At 37.0% G+C, this 21480-nt stretch overlaps 1 protein-coding gene across 11 annotated transcripts in view; it reads left to right on the top strand.

Moving 5' to 3' along the window:
- The window catches only part of FAM169A (family with sequence similarity 169 member A), a 96468-nt gene that overhangs the window by 36411 nt on the left and 38577 nt on the right, over positions 1–21480 (top strand). For 9 of the 11 annotated variants that reach the window (XM_045062099.1, XM_045062089.1, XM_019835558.3 and 6 more), the window contains 4 exons: positions 6612–6746; positions 7805–7904; positions 8055–8140; positions 10242–10413. In XM_045062099.1, the coding sequence (XP_044918034.1) occupies positions 6615–6746; positions 7805–7904; positions 8055–8140; positions 10242–10413 (490 nt within the window). In that variant the 5' untranslated portion in view covers positions 6612–6614. Of the gene's footprint in view, positions 1–1258; positions 1277–6611; positions 6747–7804; positions 7905–8054; positions 8141–9395; positions 9640–10241; positions 10414–21480 lie in introns of those variants that run through there. The other 2 variants (XM_045062095.1, XM_023257456.2) reach the window with 2 other exon arrangements.

Raw genomic sequence — 21480 nt, 5'->3', positions numbered from 1 at the left:
AGGAAAGTTCAGTGGCTTATAGAGAGTGGCACATGTTTCAGTCTCAGTGTGCTGTGGACTAGTGGGTGGGCAGACACATGACTTTTACCTGAACCGTATTAGATGAGAAACTAAGCCCTCTCTAAGACTGGTTATTGCCCTCAAATTGTCTTATTCCGGGCTATAATCTTGGGTTCTTTATTCAGATCACCTCCTTTGCCTATTTGATAGAATTGTTGTCTTTTTAATAATGAAACCAAAAACCTGCATTTAAAACATGACATTAGCATTTAAAATCTTTTAAAAACCATAGCATAGTAACAGATGAAAAAGAAAATCACCTATAAACTTGCTGTCCCGTCAAGACTACTTTACATTCTGTGTCCATTTTGTATTCTTTGTCTCGACTTTAAATCTAAATCTAAACTTGTAAATTAAGGTTTTGGTAGCAGGCTTCAGACATTAACTTCTGTTTCACTCTTTATTAAAAAAATTTTTTTTAATGTTTATTTTTGAGAGAGAGAGACAGAGATAGAGACAGAGCGTGTGCAGGGGAGGGGCAGAGAGAGAGGGAGACCCAGAATCCGAAGCAGGCTCCAGGCTCCGAGCTGTCAGCAGTGAGCCCGATGTGGGGCTTAAACCCACGAATCATGAGATCATGACCTGAGCCAAAGTTGGACACTCAATCACCTGAGCCACCCAGATGCCCCTGTTTGATTCTTCAGATTCGAATTACTGTTAGCAAGTTAAATTTTTATTTTTATTCTTAAAAAAATTTTTTTAAGGTTTTGTTTTTAAGTAATCCCTACACCCAACAAGGGGCTCAAACTCAAAACCCTGAGATCCAGAGTCACAGGCTCCACCTACTGAGCCAGCCAGGTGCCCCCAGCAAATGAAATTTTTAAATGTGTTTCATTCATACATAGCTTGTTCTGGTAGCTAATTTTCAACAGAGTCTTTTGAGTTGGTTTAAGGGAAATGGTATAATAGTAATCTTTCTTGAGCATTGTCTAGTCAGTGGTATGGACCATTAAATGTCTCTTAGGGTGCCTGGTAGTTCAGTTGCCTAAGTGTCTGCCTTCAGCTCAGGTCATGATCTCACAGTTCGTGAGTTTGAGCCCCACTTTGGGCTCTGCTGTAGGTTCGGAGCCACCTTCGGATCTTCTGCCCCTCTTTCTCTCTGCCCTTGCTCTCTCGCTCTCTCTCTCTCTCTCTCTCTCTCAAAAATAAATAAATAAACTTAAACAAAAATCTCTTAATGCTTTACATGGATATAAAGCTGGAATCTTGTCTACAAGTAAGTAAAAACAGTTACACATTCTCTTAACTAGTGTCCTAATTATGTGTCTTTCATCTACTATTGACCATTTGTTTGGTGTTTTTAGCTTGACCTAAAATTTTAATCTTCATTAGAATAGTTAGATCGGACTATAGAATGTAATGATGTATTTCCTTAGTTTGCTTTTACATACTGACTTTGACAGAGATAAAAAGATAGTCTCAAACTAACAAATAAGCTTGCTTAAGTATTGCTGTTTTATTTTATGATCCTTTTCAGACTCCACCATCTTAGTTATATATAGGCTCCTGGTTGGGCTCTCTTAAAATCTTTAGGTTTATTTTTCCTTTTTATAAATTGGCTGGAAATCTTGTGGCATTGCTTTCGTCAATAGTTTCACAAATTTATCTTGCTTTCTCCCTTTATTTAGACTTTTACATTTACTGACAGATGGGCTGAATTGGTGTGTTCTATTTCTAGGTTTTGATTTTAAAAATCAGTTTGATTAAATATATAAATATACAGCATTATTTGAATAAAATAATAAATTATTTGAATAAAATTAGGTTCCCAGTCATATGTGCACCAAGTTTTAAAGTTCTTAGGATCAAGATTTCAGGTTATGGTAAAAAAAAAAAAAAAAAAGAAAAGAAAAAAGTAAGTTCTCATTATCCTCATATCTTCAAACTTCAGAAAAATATATTTAATTATATATAATTGTTACTGTATGTGTCCTGTCTTTTATGTGTTTATCTCATATTTCCATTAGATATTCAGTTCTTGGCTACTAATACTTTTGTTGTGATAAAACATATCTGAAGGTCACTTCAGGGAAAAGTAACTTCTATTTCCTCAGTTGATTTTCTTCTGCCTTTCCCCTTTTAAATTTTCCTTTATCAAAACTGAAGAAGTTATTGACAAATAGAGCAGTTCTGCTCTTCAGTTTTTATTTTGGGTAAATATAAAATAGGAAAATTTTAAAACAAAATTATCTGTCCTAACTTTACACTTCCTTTAAAAACTGGTAACTCCAGGGGTGCCTGGGTGGCTCAGTCAGTTAAGCGTCGACTTCACCACTCGGGGCTTCGAGCCCTGCGTCAGGCTCTGTGCTGATAGCTCAGAGCCTGGAACCTGGTACAGGTTCTGTGTCTCCCTCACTCTCTGATCCTCCCTGCTTACACTCTGTCTTTCTCTCAAAAAGGAAAACATTAAAAAAAATAAAAACAAAAGAACTGGTAGCTCAGTATTTGACGTAGATTGTAAGTTTTTGTTTTTTTGTTTTTTTTTTTTTAATTTTTTTTTTCAACGTTTATTTATTTTTGGGACAGAGAGAGACAGAGCATGAACGGGGGAGGGGCAGAGAGAGAGGGAGACACCGAATCGGAAACAGGCTCCAGGCTCTGAGCCATCAGCCCAGGGCCTGACGCGGGGCTCGAACTCACGGACCGTGAGATCGTGACCTGGCTGAAGTCGGACGCTTAACCGACTGCGCCATCCAGGCGCCCCAGATTGTAAGTTTTTATTTAACTTTTTATCATGGAGATTTTAAAGAGTACACAAATAAGCATCCTCTCCACAATGCATCTGACAGGTCTCTTAAGTTTTCTTTTCTTTTTATTTCATTTCTCTCTCTCTCTCTCTCTCTCTCTCTCTCTCTCTCTCATTTATTTATTTATTTATTTATTTATAATGGAGTTGTATTTATTTTTTTTATGAGTGGGGGAAAAAGGCAGAGGGAAAGGGAGAGAGAGTTGTGGAGCCTGATGAGGGGCAGATCATGACCTGAGCCCAAATCAAGAGTCAAACACTTAACCAAGTCACCCACCCAGGTGCTGCTCTTAAATTTCTTTTAATTTACATCAGTTTCCACTCTTTTTTTTAAAACTCCATTCTCTGTTAAAGAAACTGAGTTCTAAATATGGATGTCTGCATACTTAAGGTTTCATTTCATGCTTGTCTAATGGCTTGGTTAGATTTGGGTCCAGTGTTCTTGTCATATCACGTGAGAATGCATATGTCTGCTCATCTTAACTTTAGTAAGATTGGTCACTGTAGGTATACAGACCTAACACTAATGAGTGCATGTATCCCTACCAAAATAATCATACCCAAATATTCATAGTAGCTCAACTGTCCATCAGTAGTAGAATAGGTAAACAAACTGTATTTGGTATGATGGAACACTACATAGTAATAAAAGGGACAAATTAACTGGTCTAACCAACAATATTGATGTTTCATACAGAAGTAATGTTGAGTGAAGAGAGTTAATGCAACAAAGAGCCTGCTCTATGATTTCAGATATAGGAAGTTCAAAGATGGGCAAAATTGTCTGTTTTAAACGTACTCTAAGACCAATGAAATAATACTACCTCATTCAAAACTTTGCCCCCCTCTGATTGAAATAGCTCCCCTTAATCATATACTCAGTTTCCATAGGTATTAGGATATATTTCCATATCTTATTACATTGGTTTGTCTATGCATATGCTTGTCATCACATTGTTTAATGTTTTGATAGTATGGTGCTTTTTTCTGTTTTTTTTTTTTTTTTTTTTAGATTTTATTTTTTTCATGTTTGGTTATTTATTTTGAGAGAAAGAGAAACAGAGCATGAGCAGGGGAGAGTCAGAGAAGGAGATAGAGAATCCTCAGCAGGCCTGATCTTTACCTGTGCCGAAATCAAGAGTCAGATGGCTGGGGCACCTGAGTTGCTCAGTTAAGCATCCGACTTCAGCTCAGGTCATGAATTCATGGTTTGTGAGTTCGAGCCCTATGTCAGGCTCTCTGCTGTCAGTGCAGAGCCCACTTTGGATCCTCTGTCCCTCTCTCTGCACCCCCCCCCCCCCGCCAAATACATAAACGTTAAAAAAAAGATGCCTAATTGACTGAGCCCCCCAGTTGCCCCTAGATTTTATTTTTAAGTAATCTCTACAGCCAAGTTGGAGCTCACACTTACAACCTTGAGATCAAGAGTCACATGCTCCATCTACTGCGCCAGCTAGGTGACACCCCTTTTTGTTATTTATTTTATTTTAGTTTTTAGAAGTAGACTGTGCTCAGTATGGAGCTTGAACTTACAACTTCAAGATCAAGAGTTGTGTGCTCTACTGACTGAGCCATCCAGGTGCCCCTCAAAAGTTTTATGATAACTTTTTTGTTTTTTTACATTTGTATTTAAATTTTGGTTAGTTAACATACAGTGCAATATTGGTTTCAGGAGTAGAATTCAGTGTTTCCTCACTTACATACAACACCTACTGCTCATCACAAGTGCCCTCCTTCATACCCATCATCCATCTAGTCCATCTCCCACCCACCTCCCTCCGTCAACCCTCAGTTTGTTCTCTGTTGTTAGAGAATCTCTTGTGGTTTGTTTCCTTTTTTTTTTTTTTTTTTTTTACTCCCTTCCCATATGTTCATCTGTTTTGTTGCTTAAATTCCATGTAGGAGTGAAATCATATGGTGTTTGTCTTTGTCTGTCTGATTTTGGTTGACATAGTATGTTCTAGCTCCATCTATGTCATTGCAAATGGCAAGATTTCATTCTTTTTGATGGCTGAGTAATAGGCCATTCTATGCGGGCGTGCCACCTGCCCACCCACCCGACATCTTCTTTATCAGTCAGTGGACATTTGGGCTCTCTCCATAGTTTGGTTATTGTTGATAACTATGTGTTTTAGTATCTCACAGGGTTCATACTTTCCTCCAATCATTGCTCTGCCTTTTCAGGATTTTTCTAGCTACTCTTGCTTATTTATTCCTTCTAATTAACTTTATAACTTGTTTTCCCTCAGGAAACAATAAAACCCTAAAGGTATTTTCATTAGGATTCCATTAAATTAATATAGATTAACTTAGGGAGGACTAATACCTTTTTGGTGGTGAAGCATCCTTTCTAAGAATATGGTTTGTGTTTCCTGTTTGTTCACTTTGTTTCTTATAGTAATGTTTTAGACTTAAATAGGTTTCCTGTTGTTTATTGTTGTTAAATTTAAGACTATTTTAATTTTTGGTGTTTAAATGGGATCTTATTTTCTATTTTTACTCATTCTTTCCCATTCATTATTATTATTTTTTACCAGTGGTTATTGTAAATATGAAGGCTTGATTTATATGTTTAATTTTATATCTTGCTATTTGACTATAATTTCGTATTATTTGGAATAATTTTTCCATTAATTCTTTGGGATTTTTCAATTAAATAAATTATTTGCAAATTGAGGTAGCAATAGTCTTCCGCCGCAACCCTCACACCCATCCTGAATTGTTATGCCTTAATTGCTTTCTCTCATCTAATTGCATTGACAGATACCTATATAATTTTATATAGTAGTAGTGTCCTTATTTTTCTTGGCTTTAGTGTTTCCCCACTAAAGTGTTGGTTTTTTTTTAATAGCTATATATATGAGAGATGTAATTTACATGCTGTAACGTTTACCTACTGCAACTGTACAATTCAGTGATTTTTAAAATAAATTTGTAGGGTTGTACCATTACTATAATCCAGTTGTAGAACAGTTTTGTTATTCCCAAAAGTTCCTATGTGTTTGTCCTTTTACAGTGGCTTAAATGTTGGCAGGTATAGGATGATATATGCATGTGTGTTTATATGTAAATATGTATATCCTATGCCTGTATAAATTATTTTTATCATTTTAAGGAATTATTCATTAATTTCTATTTGTATTAAATTAAAAAAAATTTTTAATATTTATTTATTTTTGACAGAGAGAGAGAGAGAGACAGCATGAACAGGGGAGGGACAGAGAGAGAGAGAGGGAGACACAGAAACCAAAGTAGGCTCCAGGCTCTGAGCTGTCAGCACAGAGCCTGATGCGGGCTCGAACTCACAGACTGTGAGATCATGACCTGAGCCAGAGTCGGATGCTCAACCGACTGAGCCACCCAGGCGCCCCATGTTAAATTTTTTTTAATGTTTATTTATTTTTGAGGGACAGAGAATGAGTGGGGGTGGGGCAGGGAGAGAGGGAGACACAGAATCCGAAACAGGCTCCAGGCTCTGAGCTGTCAGCACAGAGCCAGACATGGGGCTTGAACTCGTGAACCGCAAGTTCATGACCTGAGCCTAAGTCAGACGCTCAACCGACTGAGCCACCCAGGTGCCCCGATTAATTTCTATTTCATTGCTTGCTTTACTACAAATGAACGTTTAAAAGTTTTATTGTTTGATATACATTTTCAATCAGTGGGCTCAAATTGTTGTCTGTCTTGGCATAGTGAAAATGAAGTTTCCTTGAAGTGTGGTGTTACAATAAAAATTTTTTTTCTATGAGTAAAGACAGGTAACATTTCATGTTCTGAAACATTTGTTCCATGTTGTTTGTTGAAGAGGATGGCATTCCCTGTGGATATGCTGGATAATTGCAGTCATGAAGAATTGGAAAATTCTGCTGAAGATTACATGTCAGATCTAAGGTGTGGCGACCCTGAAAACCCTGAACGTTTTTCTCTTCTCAATATCACGGTAAGGTGTGCTGAGGTGATTGTTATCAGTCTTTTCAGTTCAGTTTATATGTGAAATCGTATCTGCTTACTTTTTAAAATGTTAACTACTCACTTTTGAAATTTTTATCAAAAGACTATTCAGTAAAGTGAATAAATATTGATTTGTTAGTATAGCAGTATGATCAAGTTTTAAAAAACACACTCTACAGGTTATTGCTTAATATTTATATTATGCCTTTAAAATTTTATGTAAGTTGTGTAACAGTTTGCTGAGACTGGTTACGGGATTTGAGCTGACTAAATTTAGATTGAGAATTTGTGATTTTAGAAGGTTTTTAAGAAAGAAAAATCAGAACACTAAATTGCACATTTTTGTACCACAGATCGTCCTTTTTCTAAAGTATTAGAATCAAGCTTTCTAATTAGTAAGCATGATATATAGTGAAAGGAAAGATAATTAGACTTGGAATTGTTAGAATTTCACTGTGAACTAGATGGTAGGCAAATTCTCTAACCTTTATAGGCCTTGTAGTTTTCTTCTAGTAAGTGATGTTTAAGGGATTCTTTAAAGTCTCTTCTTGTAAAGCACCAGTATTTTATAATTATCTGAATTGTAGTATCATCTGTAAGTGGGGAATTATGGTCAGATTAATGAAGGTAGGCAAATCTTAGAGTATCATGTATCTCACTGGAAAAACCGTTTTACCTGTCTGATGTCTTTTACTATAAAATGGAGTTTTTTTCCCCCGTGAAATTGTGTAACAGATAATAAACTAGTGTCTTTTTTTAAATGAGTTTATATGTACCATATCATGCCTTTGTTTTTATTCATATCTGTGGCTAGAGTACAATAATAATATTTATTGAAATAAACTTCAGTTTTTTGTCCCCGAAGATAATAAAATTCTTGCAAAAGGGAAGTCTGATAGAATTTTTTGACATGAGAAATCCCTTCTATGAAATTACATAATTAGCATTAATGTAGGAAAAGTTTAGTATTTTGGTAGAAGCATGTTGTTTTTGTCCTATATTTTCTGAATAGACTTTTCACTAATCTTTACTCACTTGTCATTTCAGATTCCTATTAGCCTGTCCAATGTAGGCTTTGTACCTCTTTATGGTGGAGATCAGACTGAGAAAATTCTTGCTCTCTTTGCACCTGAGGACTCACTCACAGGTACCTTTTTTTTTTCTTTTTTTTTTGCTTAATAAATGGGGCCACGTTGTATTATAAAGTGTAGATATATTTATCTATATAAACCTTATCAAATAGTAATATTGTATGCTATAAGACTTAAATGTTAATAATCATTTATTCTATTTTTAGCTGTGGCACTTTACCTTGCTGATCAGTGGTGGGCTATTGATGATATTGTGAAAACATCTGTCCCTTCTAGAGAAGGGCTTAAGCAGGTAACAAGATCCTGTATTTAAAAGTGTTTCTTATGAGGCCATTTCACAGTTTGTTTCCCATTAAACATTGATAGTTCTTAAAGTTATTGAGCACTTCTCCATTTTAGTATGACCAGGTTGTATTAGATGATTAAAGTTTCATTGTTTCGATGAAGCTGGTACTCTGATTGGGCTTCCTCAGTTTTATGTGGCTCTGAATGTATCTGAGAATTGAGTGATGAAGAGTGAGTCTCTATGGGTTACTTGAACGGTAGTTACCTGTATTGGCTTCAGCTTCTGATTTCTGTATAGGTTAGAGAAAAACCTAGTTCCCTCCGTGTGTTTGCTTAGGTTCTCTGTCTCTAGGAGAGACTGACCAGGAACCTTGCCTATCAGTAGGCCCATTTCAGGTGGTCTATTCAAGTGCTCTACACAGTGGAATAGAAGGGAGATCCTCACTGGCATACTTCCAGGTTTTGTCCCTTTTTTTCTGTCCTCGTCACCATCTTCTCATTTCCTTCGAGGAAGACATAGATGACCTGAATTCTGCATGCCACAGTGCTGAATGGGAGAACCAGGCTCTGAAAGGCAGAATTAAGGAACAAAGAGGATCTAACATGATGAAAAGTAATTACCCATAGGTTCAAAAAAATAACTGCACATGTACACCGTGAAGAATAAGCTAAAACAACGCATATGAAAACGATTGGGCTTTAGTTAATTAGAAGTAAAATGAAGGTAAACAAAAAAGCTAATACAAGAACTGAAGTTTATATAGCAAAGCCCGATTATTATAACCGTATCTTCAGTGTTTATGTCTGTAGTATCTTCAAGCCCCAGTGGGAAGAGAGATGATAAGGATCTGGAGCATTTCAAGAGTGAGAACTGGAATGGCAAAAGTACCCAAAATTGCATTAGATCAGTCCTTTCTTTCATTCGTTCCTATGTTCCTGTGGTAGGAATTTAGGGGAATGTCATGGCTCTCTTCAATTATTTTTAGACTGTATGGCTCCAGAGTATCAAAGTACAGTCTTTGGCTATAGTCAACTCAGTATAAAGAAGAATTATGTACTGGTCAGAGCTGTTCAAGGAAGGAATGGGTTGCCTGGAAAGCAAGTGAGCTTTGTCATTTTGTGTGTTGTTTGGTATCTGACCTCTCCTACTGTGTAGTATAGTTAAGGGTTTTTGTTTAGTTTTGAGAGGAGTGTTGGTATATGGGTTAATGCTTTTTTTCTTCACTCACCTAATTATAGGGCACTCTTGTTTTTCTTCAAGGAGACTTGAGGAGAAATACCTTATGGGTAGTAAGTACTCTTGTTTTTAGTGGTGAAAGATGTCTGTGGGAGGAAAACCCCATTGTTTGATGTCAGAAAGTTGGTGAGTGGTCCCTGTGACCAGGTAACCCTGCATGTAGGAAGTGAGGCTCTGTTTCCATGCTGTGACTGCCCCAAGTTTGTTTTTTATCAGACTTGCCTGGTACCACTGTCATCACTCATCTGATCTGGCAGAAGGGTCTGTGGGTATGTATGTGGGGTGAGGTGGGTGTTTCTTATAGTTGTCTAACTATAGACATGACTGTTAAATGAACATTTTACCTGGAAAAAATGAGAGAGATTCCTTCGCTAGGAACATAATTATGGATTTCCTCATCAAGTAAGGTAATGGTTCTTAAAGATCTAGAGGATAACAGGAAGCTTTCTTTTTTTCTTTTCTTTTTTTTTTTTTTTTTCTTTTTTCTTTAATATTGAGACTGGAATGGGGTGAAAAGAACTGAAGCAGTAGAGGTAGCCTGGGTCTGGGCAGCTGGTAGCAGAAACAAAACACTTGAGCGCTAAGGAAGAGATGGCTAGATCATTGGTACATTGGAAATTAGTTTTTCCTGTTTTAGAATTTTGCTGAGAGGCACTATTTCCATGCCTATCTGTCTATAGAAAGGGATTGTTGTTGGCATGAATGGTTACTCTTATCACTTTTACTGTGATGATAAGTTTAAGAAATCATTATTAGTGTATTTAAAGTGCTTTGTGCACTCCAGTATGAGGTGTGGAAGCAGAGAGCAAGGTGGATAGCATCTCTGAATGCATATCATAACTGTTGTGCCTGTGTCTGACTCTCTTTCCAGGTGAGAACTCTTGGGGAGAGAGTGGTACTGTATGTTCTGAATCGAATTATTTATAGAAAACAGGAAATGGAGAGAAATGAGATACCATTCCTGTGCCATAGCAGTACTGATTACGCTAAGATTCTGTGGAAGAAAGGAGAGGCCATTGGGTTTTATTCAGTTAAGCCTACAGGTGAGTCTTTAAAAGTTATTTAAACTACATATTATGGAAGCTTCCTTTTTTAGACCCCAACTGTATCCGTATCCTTTTAAATTACTCTTTAGAGTTTAAATTGAGGTGATTTTACTTACTGTTTCTTAGGAGTACTTTGATTCTACCATTCTATGTAAAAGAGGATTGTTAGGAAAGTCTTTTGAAAAAAAACAAAACAAAAATAAACGTTTGACAGAGGGTAAGATTTGTACACATATGTGTAAAGAGAGGTGTACTTTGAGCCTCTGATTTGGCTGTCTTGACTTCTTACCATGCCCTTCTCTCTCTCCCTCTCCCCTCCCCCCCGCCTTTAAATTTCAGTTAGTTAACACACAGTGCAATATTGGTTTTAGGAGTAGAGTTCAGTGATTCCTCACTTATACAACACCCAGTGCTCATCACAAGTCCTTCCTTAGTACCTGTCGTCCTTCCCTTAATTTAAGGTGGTTGTTTGATTCCTGCTGCTGTCACCATTACGGGCTCCTTTTAAAACCACTCTCTACCTGTGGACCAAATGCATGGCCTCTGTCTGCCTCACACAAGTGATTAAGCCTGATTTATTAAAGGCAGCTTTGCTAATTACCATGAAAAACAATATATTTCGAGAATTTAGACAGCTTTGAAATTGTTAATCTTCTGAAGTTTGGATTTTTTAAAAAGTTTATTTATTTATTTTGAGAGAGAGAGAGAGAGAGCGTGCTCGAGCGCACAAGCAGGGGAGGGGCCGAGAGAGAGAACCGAAGCAGGCTCTGCACTGTCGTTTTGGAGCCCAATGTGGGCCCGAACTCACAAACTGCAAGATCATCACCTGAGCCGAAATTGAGAGTTGGACACTTAACCAAGACTGAGCCCCTAAGACACCCCTGAAGTTTGGATTTTTGATCTTAAGACTTAGCTATACCCTATTCCTAAAAGATGGGTGCCACTTCATTTTGCTTTACCTTTTTTCCTGCTGTTTCAGTTCCCTGGAGGTACTGAAGCCACAAAGCTCTAACTTGCTTGATCTGTGTATACGTATATACCCACCACATAGCAAAGTCGGCCTGTTCTGTACCTTGACCGGAAGACCTTTCGTAGAGAACACTCAGATTAATTTTTGGTCTTTTTTACATTTCACACCTTCCAGATTTAGCTCTTTTTTTTTTTTTTTTTTTTTTTGGTCTGATCAAGTTTGGAACTAGCTCATAGACATTTGGAGCACATATTAGCTTATACTTATTTATTTGGAGCTTTGCTTTAGATGAAAGGCACACAGTTAAAGGGCATAACATTGCTCTTTGAGTGTTTCTGATCAGTACCTGATTCCAGGAGCGTGCTTCTCTTCCTTTTTCATGCGCATTTGGGCTCCTTCTCTGCTTGGTGACCTGGCCTCTAGTTTTGCTTGTTCTGGTAGTTAACTAAATATCATATCCTGGAGTTTTCAAGTGCCGCTTGTCTACCACTTTTAGCACCTTCCGCAATTTTCTACTAATTGCATTACCTCCTTACTATTTATTTTAGTTCTTTCCCACTTTTAAGTTTTGGCTCTCATCCATCCACCAGATAACAATGAAATTAGGTGTGCTTATACCAGACTTTGAATTAATAACCATTTAATTCAGTCTGAAACTATTATTTTTTTTAAAGGAAACCCAAGTGTAAAATATTTTGGAAAAATTGCTCAAAACAAATACTAAAGCACTTTCTTTTTATTTTATTTTTTATTTTCTTATTTATTTATTTTTTTTGTAATTTAACTTTATTTTTTTATTTTTTAAAGTTTACATCTAGATTAGTTAGTATATAGTGAAGCAATGATTTCAGGAGTAGATTCCTTAATGCCCCTTACCCATTTAGCCCATCCCCCCTCCCACAACGCCTCCAGTAACCCTCAGTTTGTTCTCCATATTTATGAGTCTCTTCTGTTTTGTCCCCCTCCTGTTTTTATATTATTTTTGCTTCCCTTCCCTTGTGTTCATCTGTTTTGTCTCTTAAAGTCCTCATATGAGTGAAGTCATATGATTTTTGTCTTTCTCTGACTAATTTCACTTAGCATAATACCCTCCAGTTCCATCCACATAGTTGCAAATGGCAAGATTTCATTTGTTTTGATTGCCGAGTAATAGTCTGTTGTATATATATACCACATCTTCTTTACCCATTCATCCATCGTTGGACATTTGGGATCCTTACATACTTTGGCTATTGTTGATAGTGCTGCTATAAACATGGGGGTGCATGTGTCCCTTTGAAATAGCACACCTGTAGCCCTTGGACAAATGCCTAGTAGTGCAATTGCTGGGTCGTAGGGTAGTTCTATTTTTAGTGTTTTAAGGAACCTGCATACTGTTTTCCAGAGTGGCTACACCAGCTTGCATTCCCACTAAAACACTTTCTGATAGAAGTATTCATAATCTATGTATCAGGAAAAAACTCCCAGTAACAAAAAGATAAAATCTTTATTAAACAAATATGTATTGGGGCGCCTGGGTGGCGCAGTCGGTTAAGCGTCCGACTTCAGCCAGGTCACGATCTCGCGGTCCGTGAGTTCGAGCCCCGCGTCAGGCTCTGGGCTGATGGCTCAGAGCCTGGAGCCTGTTTCTGATTCTGTGTCTCCCTCTCTCTCTGCCCCTCCCCCGTTCATGCTCTCTCTCTCTCTCTCTCTGTCCCAAAAAAAATAAACGTTGAAAAAAAAAAACAACCAAAAAAAAACCCAAATATGTATTGAATGAAAGCCTTATGATATTACTCTTTATGATTTTTAAGTTAAACAGCATATTGGTATATTGGGATATTTGTTGGGATGTAAAATTAGTTTTGATATATAAAAGGATTTATATATATATTTATATATATATAAAAGTATATATATATACATTTAAAAGGACTTACATATATATTTATATATATAAGGATTTACATGTATTTATATATATAAGGATTTACATATATATTTATATATAAAAGGATTTACATATGTATTTATATATAAAAAGGATTTACATATTTATATATAAAAAGGATTTATATATATATTTATATGTATATAAGGATTTATATATATTTATATATAAGGATATATATTTATATATGCTTATATATATATTTATATGTGTATATAAAAAGTTTTATATATATAATAGGATTTGACTGTTTATGAAGTCAAATCCTATTACAGTGTAATGAAATTTAAGAAACTGTATAATTTTTTTTTTTGTCTGAAGTACAGAGATCACTGTGGGAGACTTAGAGTTTGTATGGTTTTGGGGTTATGGAGATGTCATTGTTAAAAGTAGTTTTTTACAGTAGCTTGTGTGAAATCTGGAACATAACTCAAAGGGAATTCACAGAATTTAATAACATCATTATAACAAAAGATTTTCTGGTCCCTTTTATAGTTACTGAGTATTTTTATCTATTAAAAAAGGAATAGGATTAGCGCTGAACCTTGTCTCATTCTGGTAGTAAGTAATATTCATTAATGGACTTATAAACCAAAAAAAAAAAAAAAAAAGTGAGATACATCTATTTCATTCAAGATACATTTTGAGTAAAATTTTATTTTTCACCTAATAAGTAATTTTCCATATGTAGAATACATTTATGTTTTGATCCATTGTCTACTATTATTAATGATGATAATAACACAAAATTTATTTTGGTTTTATAATTAGAACTGTATGGTCACAAGAAATTTTAAAAATTTATATTTGTGTACAGGTATGTTTTTGCACCGAAAAACAGTTGAATAATCAAGTATATAATCTCAAGAATAAAAGTACATTACATGATGATAACATTCTGTAGAATACATATAAGAGAAATAGAAATTCAAGGAGAAAAAGGAACGGAACATCTTAACATTTTTGAGTGTTAAGGAATGGTTAGTTCAATAGTAAAGGAACAGTTAAGGGGATGATAACGGTTATCAAATTGATAATAGTTTCTAGGGTCCGTTAGATTTATTAAAGTGATACAATTTTTGTTTATCTTTAATATTATTAATTGTAAAGGGAAAAAATAGTACATTTACATAGAGAATCATGGCAGACACTCTGTTAACTAATAAATCATGGTTAATATCACCAGGAGTAACACCTGTCAATATCGTGGACTCCTGATCTCTGATGTACTGAGAAGGGTATAACATGATTTTTGGTATTTTTGCCCAAAACACATAACCTTAATTTTATAATGAGAAGACATTTGCAAAGCCAAATTGAAGGTTATTCTACAAACTAACTGATCAGTAATCTCTAGAAGTGTCAAGATCATGAAAGACAAAGGTGGAGGAATTATCAAAGATGAGAACTAAAGACATATTAAACGAAATCCAGTATGGAATCCTAGATTGGATTTGGAAACAGAAAAGAGGCAGTAGTGGAAAAAGTGGTGAAATTTGAATAAGGTTCTAGTTAATAGTATTTTATCAATATTCATCTCTTGGTTTTGATAATAGTACTTTGATACTGTAAGAAGTTAGCATTAGGGGAAGCTGGATGAAGGGTATATTGGACTCTGTATTTTTGCAAGATTTTGTAAGTTTAAAACTTTTATGATAGTTTCTTAGAAGTTGATATTGGTAATATGATAGAAATTCTATCCTTGAAATTATAGAAACTTAAGAAAATTTTAGATGTTACCAAAGATGTGTGAATACGTGGTATTTCAAAAAGTTTTTAAGGTTACAACATGAGCAAAAATGTTTGAGGACTTTGAAGTGGCCAAGAGAAAAAAATTATTTTGTTTTCTTTTTTTAAACATTCTTAGTGTTTGTTTTAGAGAGAGAGAATGAGAGTGTGAGCAGGGAAGGGTCAGAGAGAGAGGGAGACACAAGCTGAAGCAGGTTTCAGGTTCTGAGCTGTCAGCACAGAGCCTGATGCAGGGCTTAAACCCACAAACCAAGAGATCATGACCTGAGCTGAAGTCAGATGCTTAACCTACTGAGCCACCCAGGTGCCCCGAGAAAACAAAAATTTTACAAATACCAATGTAAGTGGTTCGTCTTGGAAAGGTCCCAGTCAGATCATCCTTCTGTGAAGCTCATTGTCAGCCGTCACCACTGTGCACACAGAACATCTAATCAGCTTTTTAATGTCTCATTCCTAACTATGAAGAAATTGCTTAGTTAGGGAAAGCCACTGATAGGAAATACAGAGACCAAGAAAGAATTAGAGCAATTTGGAAGAGACAGACAATGCAAAAGCAAAACAACTGTTAATATAGTCCTTACACTGATGAAGTGAGGACAAGATATATTAAAAGAATGTGTACAGAGCTCTTGGAAATTCAGAATTACAATGTATGAAAGATAAAGTTGAGGAAATTGCTCAGAAAGTAGAACAACTACAACATGAACCCTAAATGATGGAAAATAGGAAAGAAAATTACAGGAATGGTCTGAAAAATAGATGTTTCAAGAGAGAACAGAGAAACTGGAGGGGAAGAAATGACCAATGAAATAATTCGAGAAAATTTCTCAGAACGATAGAACATGCATTTCCACATTAAAAGGACCCATTGAGAATCCATCCCAGTGAATGAAAATAGACTCATACTGAGCTAGTTTAGTATGAAATTTCAGAAATCCGGGATAAAAGAATTTTGTACATCTCCAGAGAATGAGAGAAGCATATGTACAAAGGATCAAGAATCAGAAGGATTAGATTTCTCATCACTACTGAGCACAAGAAGTGAAATAGTGCCCTTACGGCACTGAAGAAGTGTGGTTATGGTGCAGTTGGGACTGGGTGTATAAATGTGTGGAAGAGGTAAACTCTCCCCTTCCTTACTGGGAAGTCTGTTGATGGTGCCTGGAATGGAAACATCAAGAAAAGTAGTAAGTTAATTAGAGATGGAAGTAAATACCAGAAAGATCAGTTAAACAGTTTCAGAGTGGTCATTCCTGGGGAGCAGAAAATATTTATGGATCACAGAGGCCATCACGGGACTGCTTTTTTTTCCTTTGAGTCTCAAAGGACTGTTGTGCTCTAAACAGTATGCATGTAAAAGTTTGATTAAAAACAAAAGTGAGGGGCACTTGGGTGGCTCAGTCGGTTAAGCGGCTGACTTTGGTTCAGCTTATGATCTCGCGGTCTGTGAGTTCAAGCCCCGCATCAGGCTCTGTGCTGACAGCTTGGAGCCTGGAACCTGCTTCAGATTCTGTGTCTCCCTCCCTCTCTCTCTAGCCCTCCCCCGTTTGCGCTCTGTCTCTCTTTGTCTTTCAAAAATGAATAAATGTTAAAAAAAAAAAAACCAAAACCAAAATAAAAGTGAACATTTAAAAAATGGAACTACAGTAAAACCTTGGTTTGCAAACATAACTTGTTCTGGAAACTTGCTTGTAATCCAGAGCACTCATATATCAAAGCAAATTTCAAGAAACATTGGTTCAGTTCTGATCATGTGGCATTCACTGTCGCATACTACTTGTATTGCAAGACATCGCTCTCATTTATCAAGTTAAAATAGATTAGAAATGGGTGCTTGTCTTGTGAAACATTCACAGACCAAGTTACTTGTGATGCGGGGTTTTACTATATTTCCAGAATCTAATCAGTGTCTACCACAAAACCTAGCTGAACTTTTTTTTTCTCTTTTTTCTTTCTCGAGAGAGACAGAGAGAGAGAGAGAGAGAGAGAGAGAGAGAGAATGAATCCCAAGCAGGCTCCTTGCTCAGCGGGGAGCCTGATGCAGGGCTTGATCTCACTACTGTGAGATCATGGCCTGACCCAAAATCAAGAGTTAGATGCTTAACTGACTCAGCCACCCAGGTAGCCCTCTACCTGAGCTTTGTAAGTCCTCACAGCATCTGTAATGATAAAAGCGTTGTGCTAACTAGAAAACTACTTAATGAAAAATATCTCACCTAGTTGTGAAAAACAAAACAAGAAACCTGTTTGTTAATTCAGTGGAAATTTTATAACTTTGCCCTTTGTCAAGATAAAGAAAAGATGTAAATTTGTGTAAATCAGATATCACATTTTAGCATATATGAGCTGAAGGAAAAAACAATTGAAGACACTGTCATTGGTTGCTGTTTGGAAATGTCCATTATTATTTGGTTTCAACTGTGAACCACCTTGATCTAATTTGAAGACCCATATTTTGGGGGGAAAAAATGAAGATCCACATTTTTGGAAAGTATAATCAACCATATCAAGGAGACACAATCTAATCAACAGCTATCATTTTGTTGAGTCACCACCAAAGGGACTTATGATCAGTACTAAGGGACATATGTTTGATTTTTGTAACCCTCATGTGTAACAATTCATAATGGAAGCGTTTTTCTCTCTCTCATTATTTGCTAGTCAGCTTTCTTTATGATTTTTAGATGTTTTAGTTGAGATGGTCTGTTGTCTTCCCTCCTTTTTTGGGCAAATCACTCACCTCCTGTTCACTGAACTGCCTATCTCTGGCCCTTCTATTTTTAAAGGAACATCAAACTGTGATATAAAATGATAAAGATTGGTAGTATAGGTAAAGGCAAAACGTAGCAGAAATTTGTGTTGGAGGAGTGAGATTATATTGTAGGGCCTTGAGTCTGTCTAGGTATAATTTTTTTTTAAAGGAAATGAACAAAGGCATGGGGAAGTCTCAACCACTGTTGGCTACCCGAAGTGTGTCATTGGGAAATGAAGTGGCTACTTTGTTTTCAGGTGAATTTCTAGCCATCTAAAAAGCCACATGCTTTCCAATAAGGGTTCTGTTTATTAGGGAGATACAGGGGTGCTTTCATTGTCAATATAGACACAAAGATGGCTGGTCTTGGGTTCCTCTGCCTTCAAAGCACCAAAAATCTAGTGGATGAGACAGAAAACTATAGTCATTAAACAGCTACTTATAATTTAGTTTGGTAAGTACTGTATTTGAGTTATCAAACAGGAGTCACTGAAGAGTGGAGCAGCAAATTTTGCCTAGAGGAAGGTGTCACTGAGGAAGTAATAATTAAAAGTGGCTTTCAGTAGGCAGAGAAGGGGCGAAGGGCAAGAACTTCTTAGTAAACTTATAAATGGGATATAAATATATAAAAGAAGGCACAGAGTCATGAAAATTGAAGGTGTATTTGGGACGCCATCCTGAATAAGCTGGTGGGACTAAAGGGTAGGGAGGGTTGAGTGGGTGAGAGGTAAAGATGGAGGTCCCCTTGTCAAAGGCCTTAAATGCCATACTAAAGTTTGGAATTTTATTGGCAAAGAAGCTATCGATTTTATGTAGGGGTAACATGATTAAATATTTTAGTGAGATAATTTTTGTAGGACTTGGTGATTGGGTAGGGAAATTGTATTCTGAAATCAGGGAAGTCAGTTAACTGGGAGCTATTTTAGTGGTCCAGGCGTAAGAAGGACTGACATTAGGGATGCGGGAATAGGAATAGAGAAGGAAACGGATTTGAGGGAGATTTTTGGGTGGACAGAGTATGATGACTTGAGTCTGTATGTTGAAGGGGAGGGAAGGAACCAGTGATGACTTCCGTGGGTTTTGGCTTGGGTGCCCGGGTGGGAAGATGTTAAGATGGGAGTACAGAAGGAGGAGTGGATTTGGTAATACTTGAGTTCACTTTTGACATGTAAAGTTCAATGATCCAATGTGACATCTAACAGATAGTTAGAAATAGAAGTTTGATCACATGGGGGAGGTGTGGATTTTGACAGAAGGCAGTGCAATTCTGCTTATTATCTATGCATGAGTGTATTTGTAGATGCATGATTTTATGATTTTGTGATAAGTAATCTCTGCCTCCATTGTGGGGCTCAAACTCAACCCTGAGATCAGGAGTCGCATGCTCCAGTGAATGAGCCCAGCCAGGTGCCCCAGAAATCAGTGTCATTTTAAAACAAAGATGAGATCAGTCAAAATGCTTGTATAAAGTGAGTGCGTGTTTATGAATATTGGTGTGAGGATATAAGTTACTGGAAGCAGCGTGAAGTAACCAAACATAACTGTGGAGGGAATCTGCCTGGGGAAGGTAGTATCTGTTGAGATGTGCTCATTGATTTCCTGACAGTTAAAAAGGAAATGTTAATCTAGTGGGAGATAAGAGAAAGGGGAAAGTTAGCGGAAGCTGCCAACTGTCCACTAAATATTTGTGCTTCATCTTCTTTATTCTAGTCATTGGCCAATAGCTGCACAGTCAGGAATTATATTTTCCACTCATTGTTGAGGCTAAGCTAGGTGGGGTTGTGTGACTAGTTGTTCCCAAAGTGATGAAAAATGATATGTGTGACAGATCAAAGTGGTTAAGATGGACTGCTTTTCTCCATCTGTGGGGAAGCCACAAGATAGAAGGAACGTGAGTTCCTTTGGTAGTCCAGTTTACCCAGTTTCCAGTATTTATGTGCTTGTGTAGCTTGCTTGAATCTGAGCTGGCCTTGTGACATGGTTTACCAGTAGAAGGCAGCACAAGTGACGCTGTGCTAAACCTTAAAGCCTGGAAGTTTGTACTGTTAGAAGCTAAGTCACTATGTCAGAAATATGACTGCTTCGAGACTGCCATGTGGTGAGGAAGTCCAAACAGCTGCGCTGAGGAGAACTGAGGCTCCCAGCTGGTAAGCCCAGCTGCACTTGTAGTTCAGAAGCTAATACACTGTATCTTGTGGGAGTGAGGCCATTTGGACTTTGAGCTGTTTCATTGCCCCATCTGATACCATGTGAGAGTTGTGATAAATGAAGCAAGTTTTTGTTTTAAGCCAGTACATTTTGGGATGGTTTGTCGGGCAGCAATAGGTGACTGAAACATTTCTTGGATGGTTGTGCATCAGAAAACCAACCAGTCTGCATTAACACCTATGTGGGACTGCTACTTAAGCAAAAATAAGTCTTACGTTAAGCTTTCCATATTGGTTTGTTAAAACAGCTAACGTTACTAAAACTGATTTATAGAGCATTTATGCTGTGATGAGACTGTGATAAGGATACTTGACTAGTGTATGACAAGATCTCTCACGTAGATATAATCACATTGTTTGTTTAGAATTCACTTCAGGGGCGCCAGGTGGATCATTTGGTTGCGCGTCCAACTTCAGCTCAGGTCACAATCTCCTAGTTCTCGAGTTCGAGCCCCGCGTTGGGCTCTGTGCTGACAGAGCCTGGTGCCTGCTTCGGATTCTGTGTCTCCCTCTCTCTCTGCCCCTCCCCTGCTTGTGCTTTGTCTGTCTCTCTCTTGCAGAAATAAACCTTAAAAACATTTTTTAATAAAAAGAATTCACTTTATGCATGCATTCTCTGGAGACAGTCACACACTGATGCCTTCATGAGACATTAAACCAGTTTTTTGAAGGTGAGGGAAGACATATTCCTGGTGGACAAAGAAGAAATGGTGATTCCATGAGAACAGAAAGCCACTCAGTTGGGGCAGAATATCTGTTCTTGAATTTGACGCATAGACCCTGAATGATATTGTCAAATGTTACTCATCTTTTAAAAAATTATTTCTAAGTGTTATATAGATAGGGGAGGAAGGAAAGGGGAAGAAGGTGAATAGGAGAAAGAGCAAGAAGGAGATACTGAGAGATAGTAAAAATTGTATAAATTCTCCTTGTGGAACTTAGATTTTAGAGGAGTTAGCAATGAACAGAGACAAGTGGACAATGCTGCGAAGAAAACTAAAGTAGACAAAAGAACGGAGTGTGTGTGGGAGGTACTGTTTTAAATAGAAAGGTCCACATACGCATCTCTGAAGGAAGTAAGGGATGATTAGATATGTGATGTTTCAGGTGAAGAGGTTTTCAGGCAAAGAACTGAAACGTAGAAGCCCTGAGGCAGAAGCAAGTTTAGGGTGCTTCAGATAGAGCAAGAAGGCCAGTCGCTATAGTAGAGGGAGTGAGTGATATGGGGATAGAGAGAGGCAGGTCCATATCCTAAATGGTCTTGTAGGCCAAGGAAAGAGTTTGAATTTCTTCTGGTAATGAGAGTCCATTGAAGGGTTTTGAACATGGGTGTAATGCGATATGAGTTTTGTTTAAAATAAATAATTAACTCTATTGTATGAAAAACCAGGAGAGGAGATGCCGGGGTTGAGTTTAGTTCGTTAAGAGGCTGTTGCACAGAGGCCCTGGTGAGAGC

This window comes from Felis catus, chromosome A1 (assembly GCF_018350175.1).
Source record: "Felis catus isolate Fca126 chromosome A1, F.catus_Fca126_mat1.0, whole genome shotgun sequence".
NCBI classification, from domain to species: domain Eukaryota; kingdom Metazoa; phylum Chordata; class Mammalia; order Carnivora; family Felidae; genus Felis; species Felis catus.
Note: the sequence above shows the minus strand (reverse complement) of the source record. Positions and strands in the feature narration are given on the sequence as shown.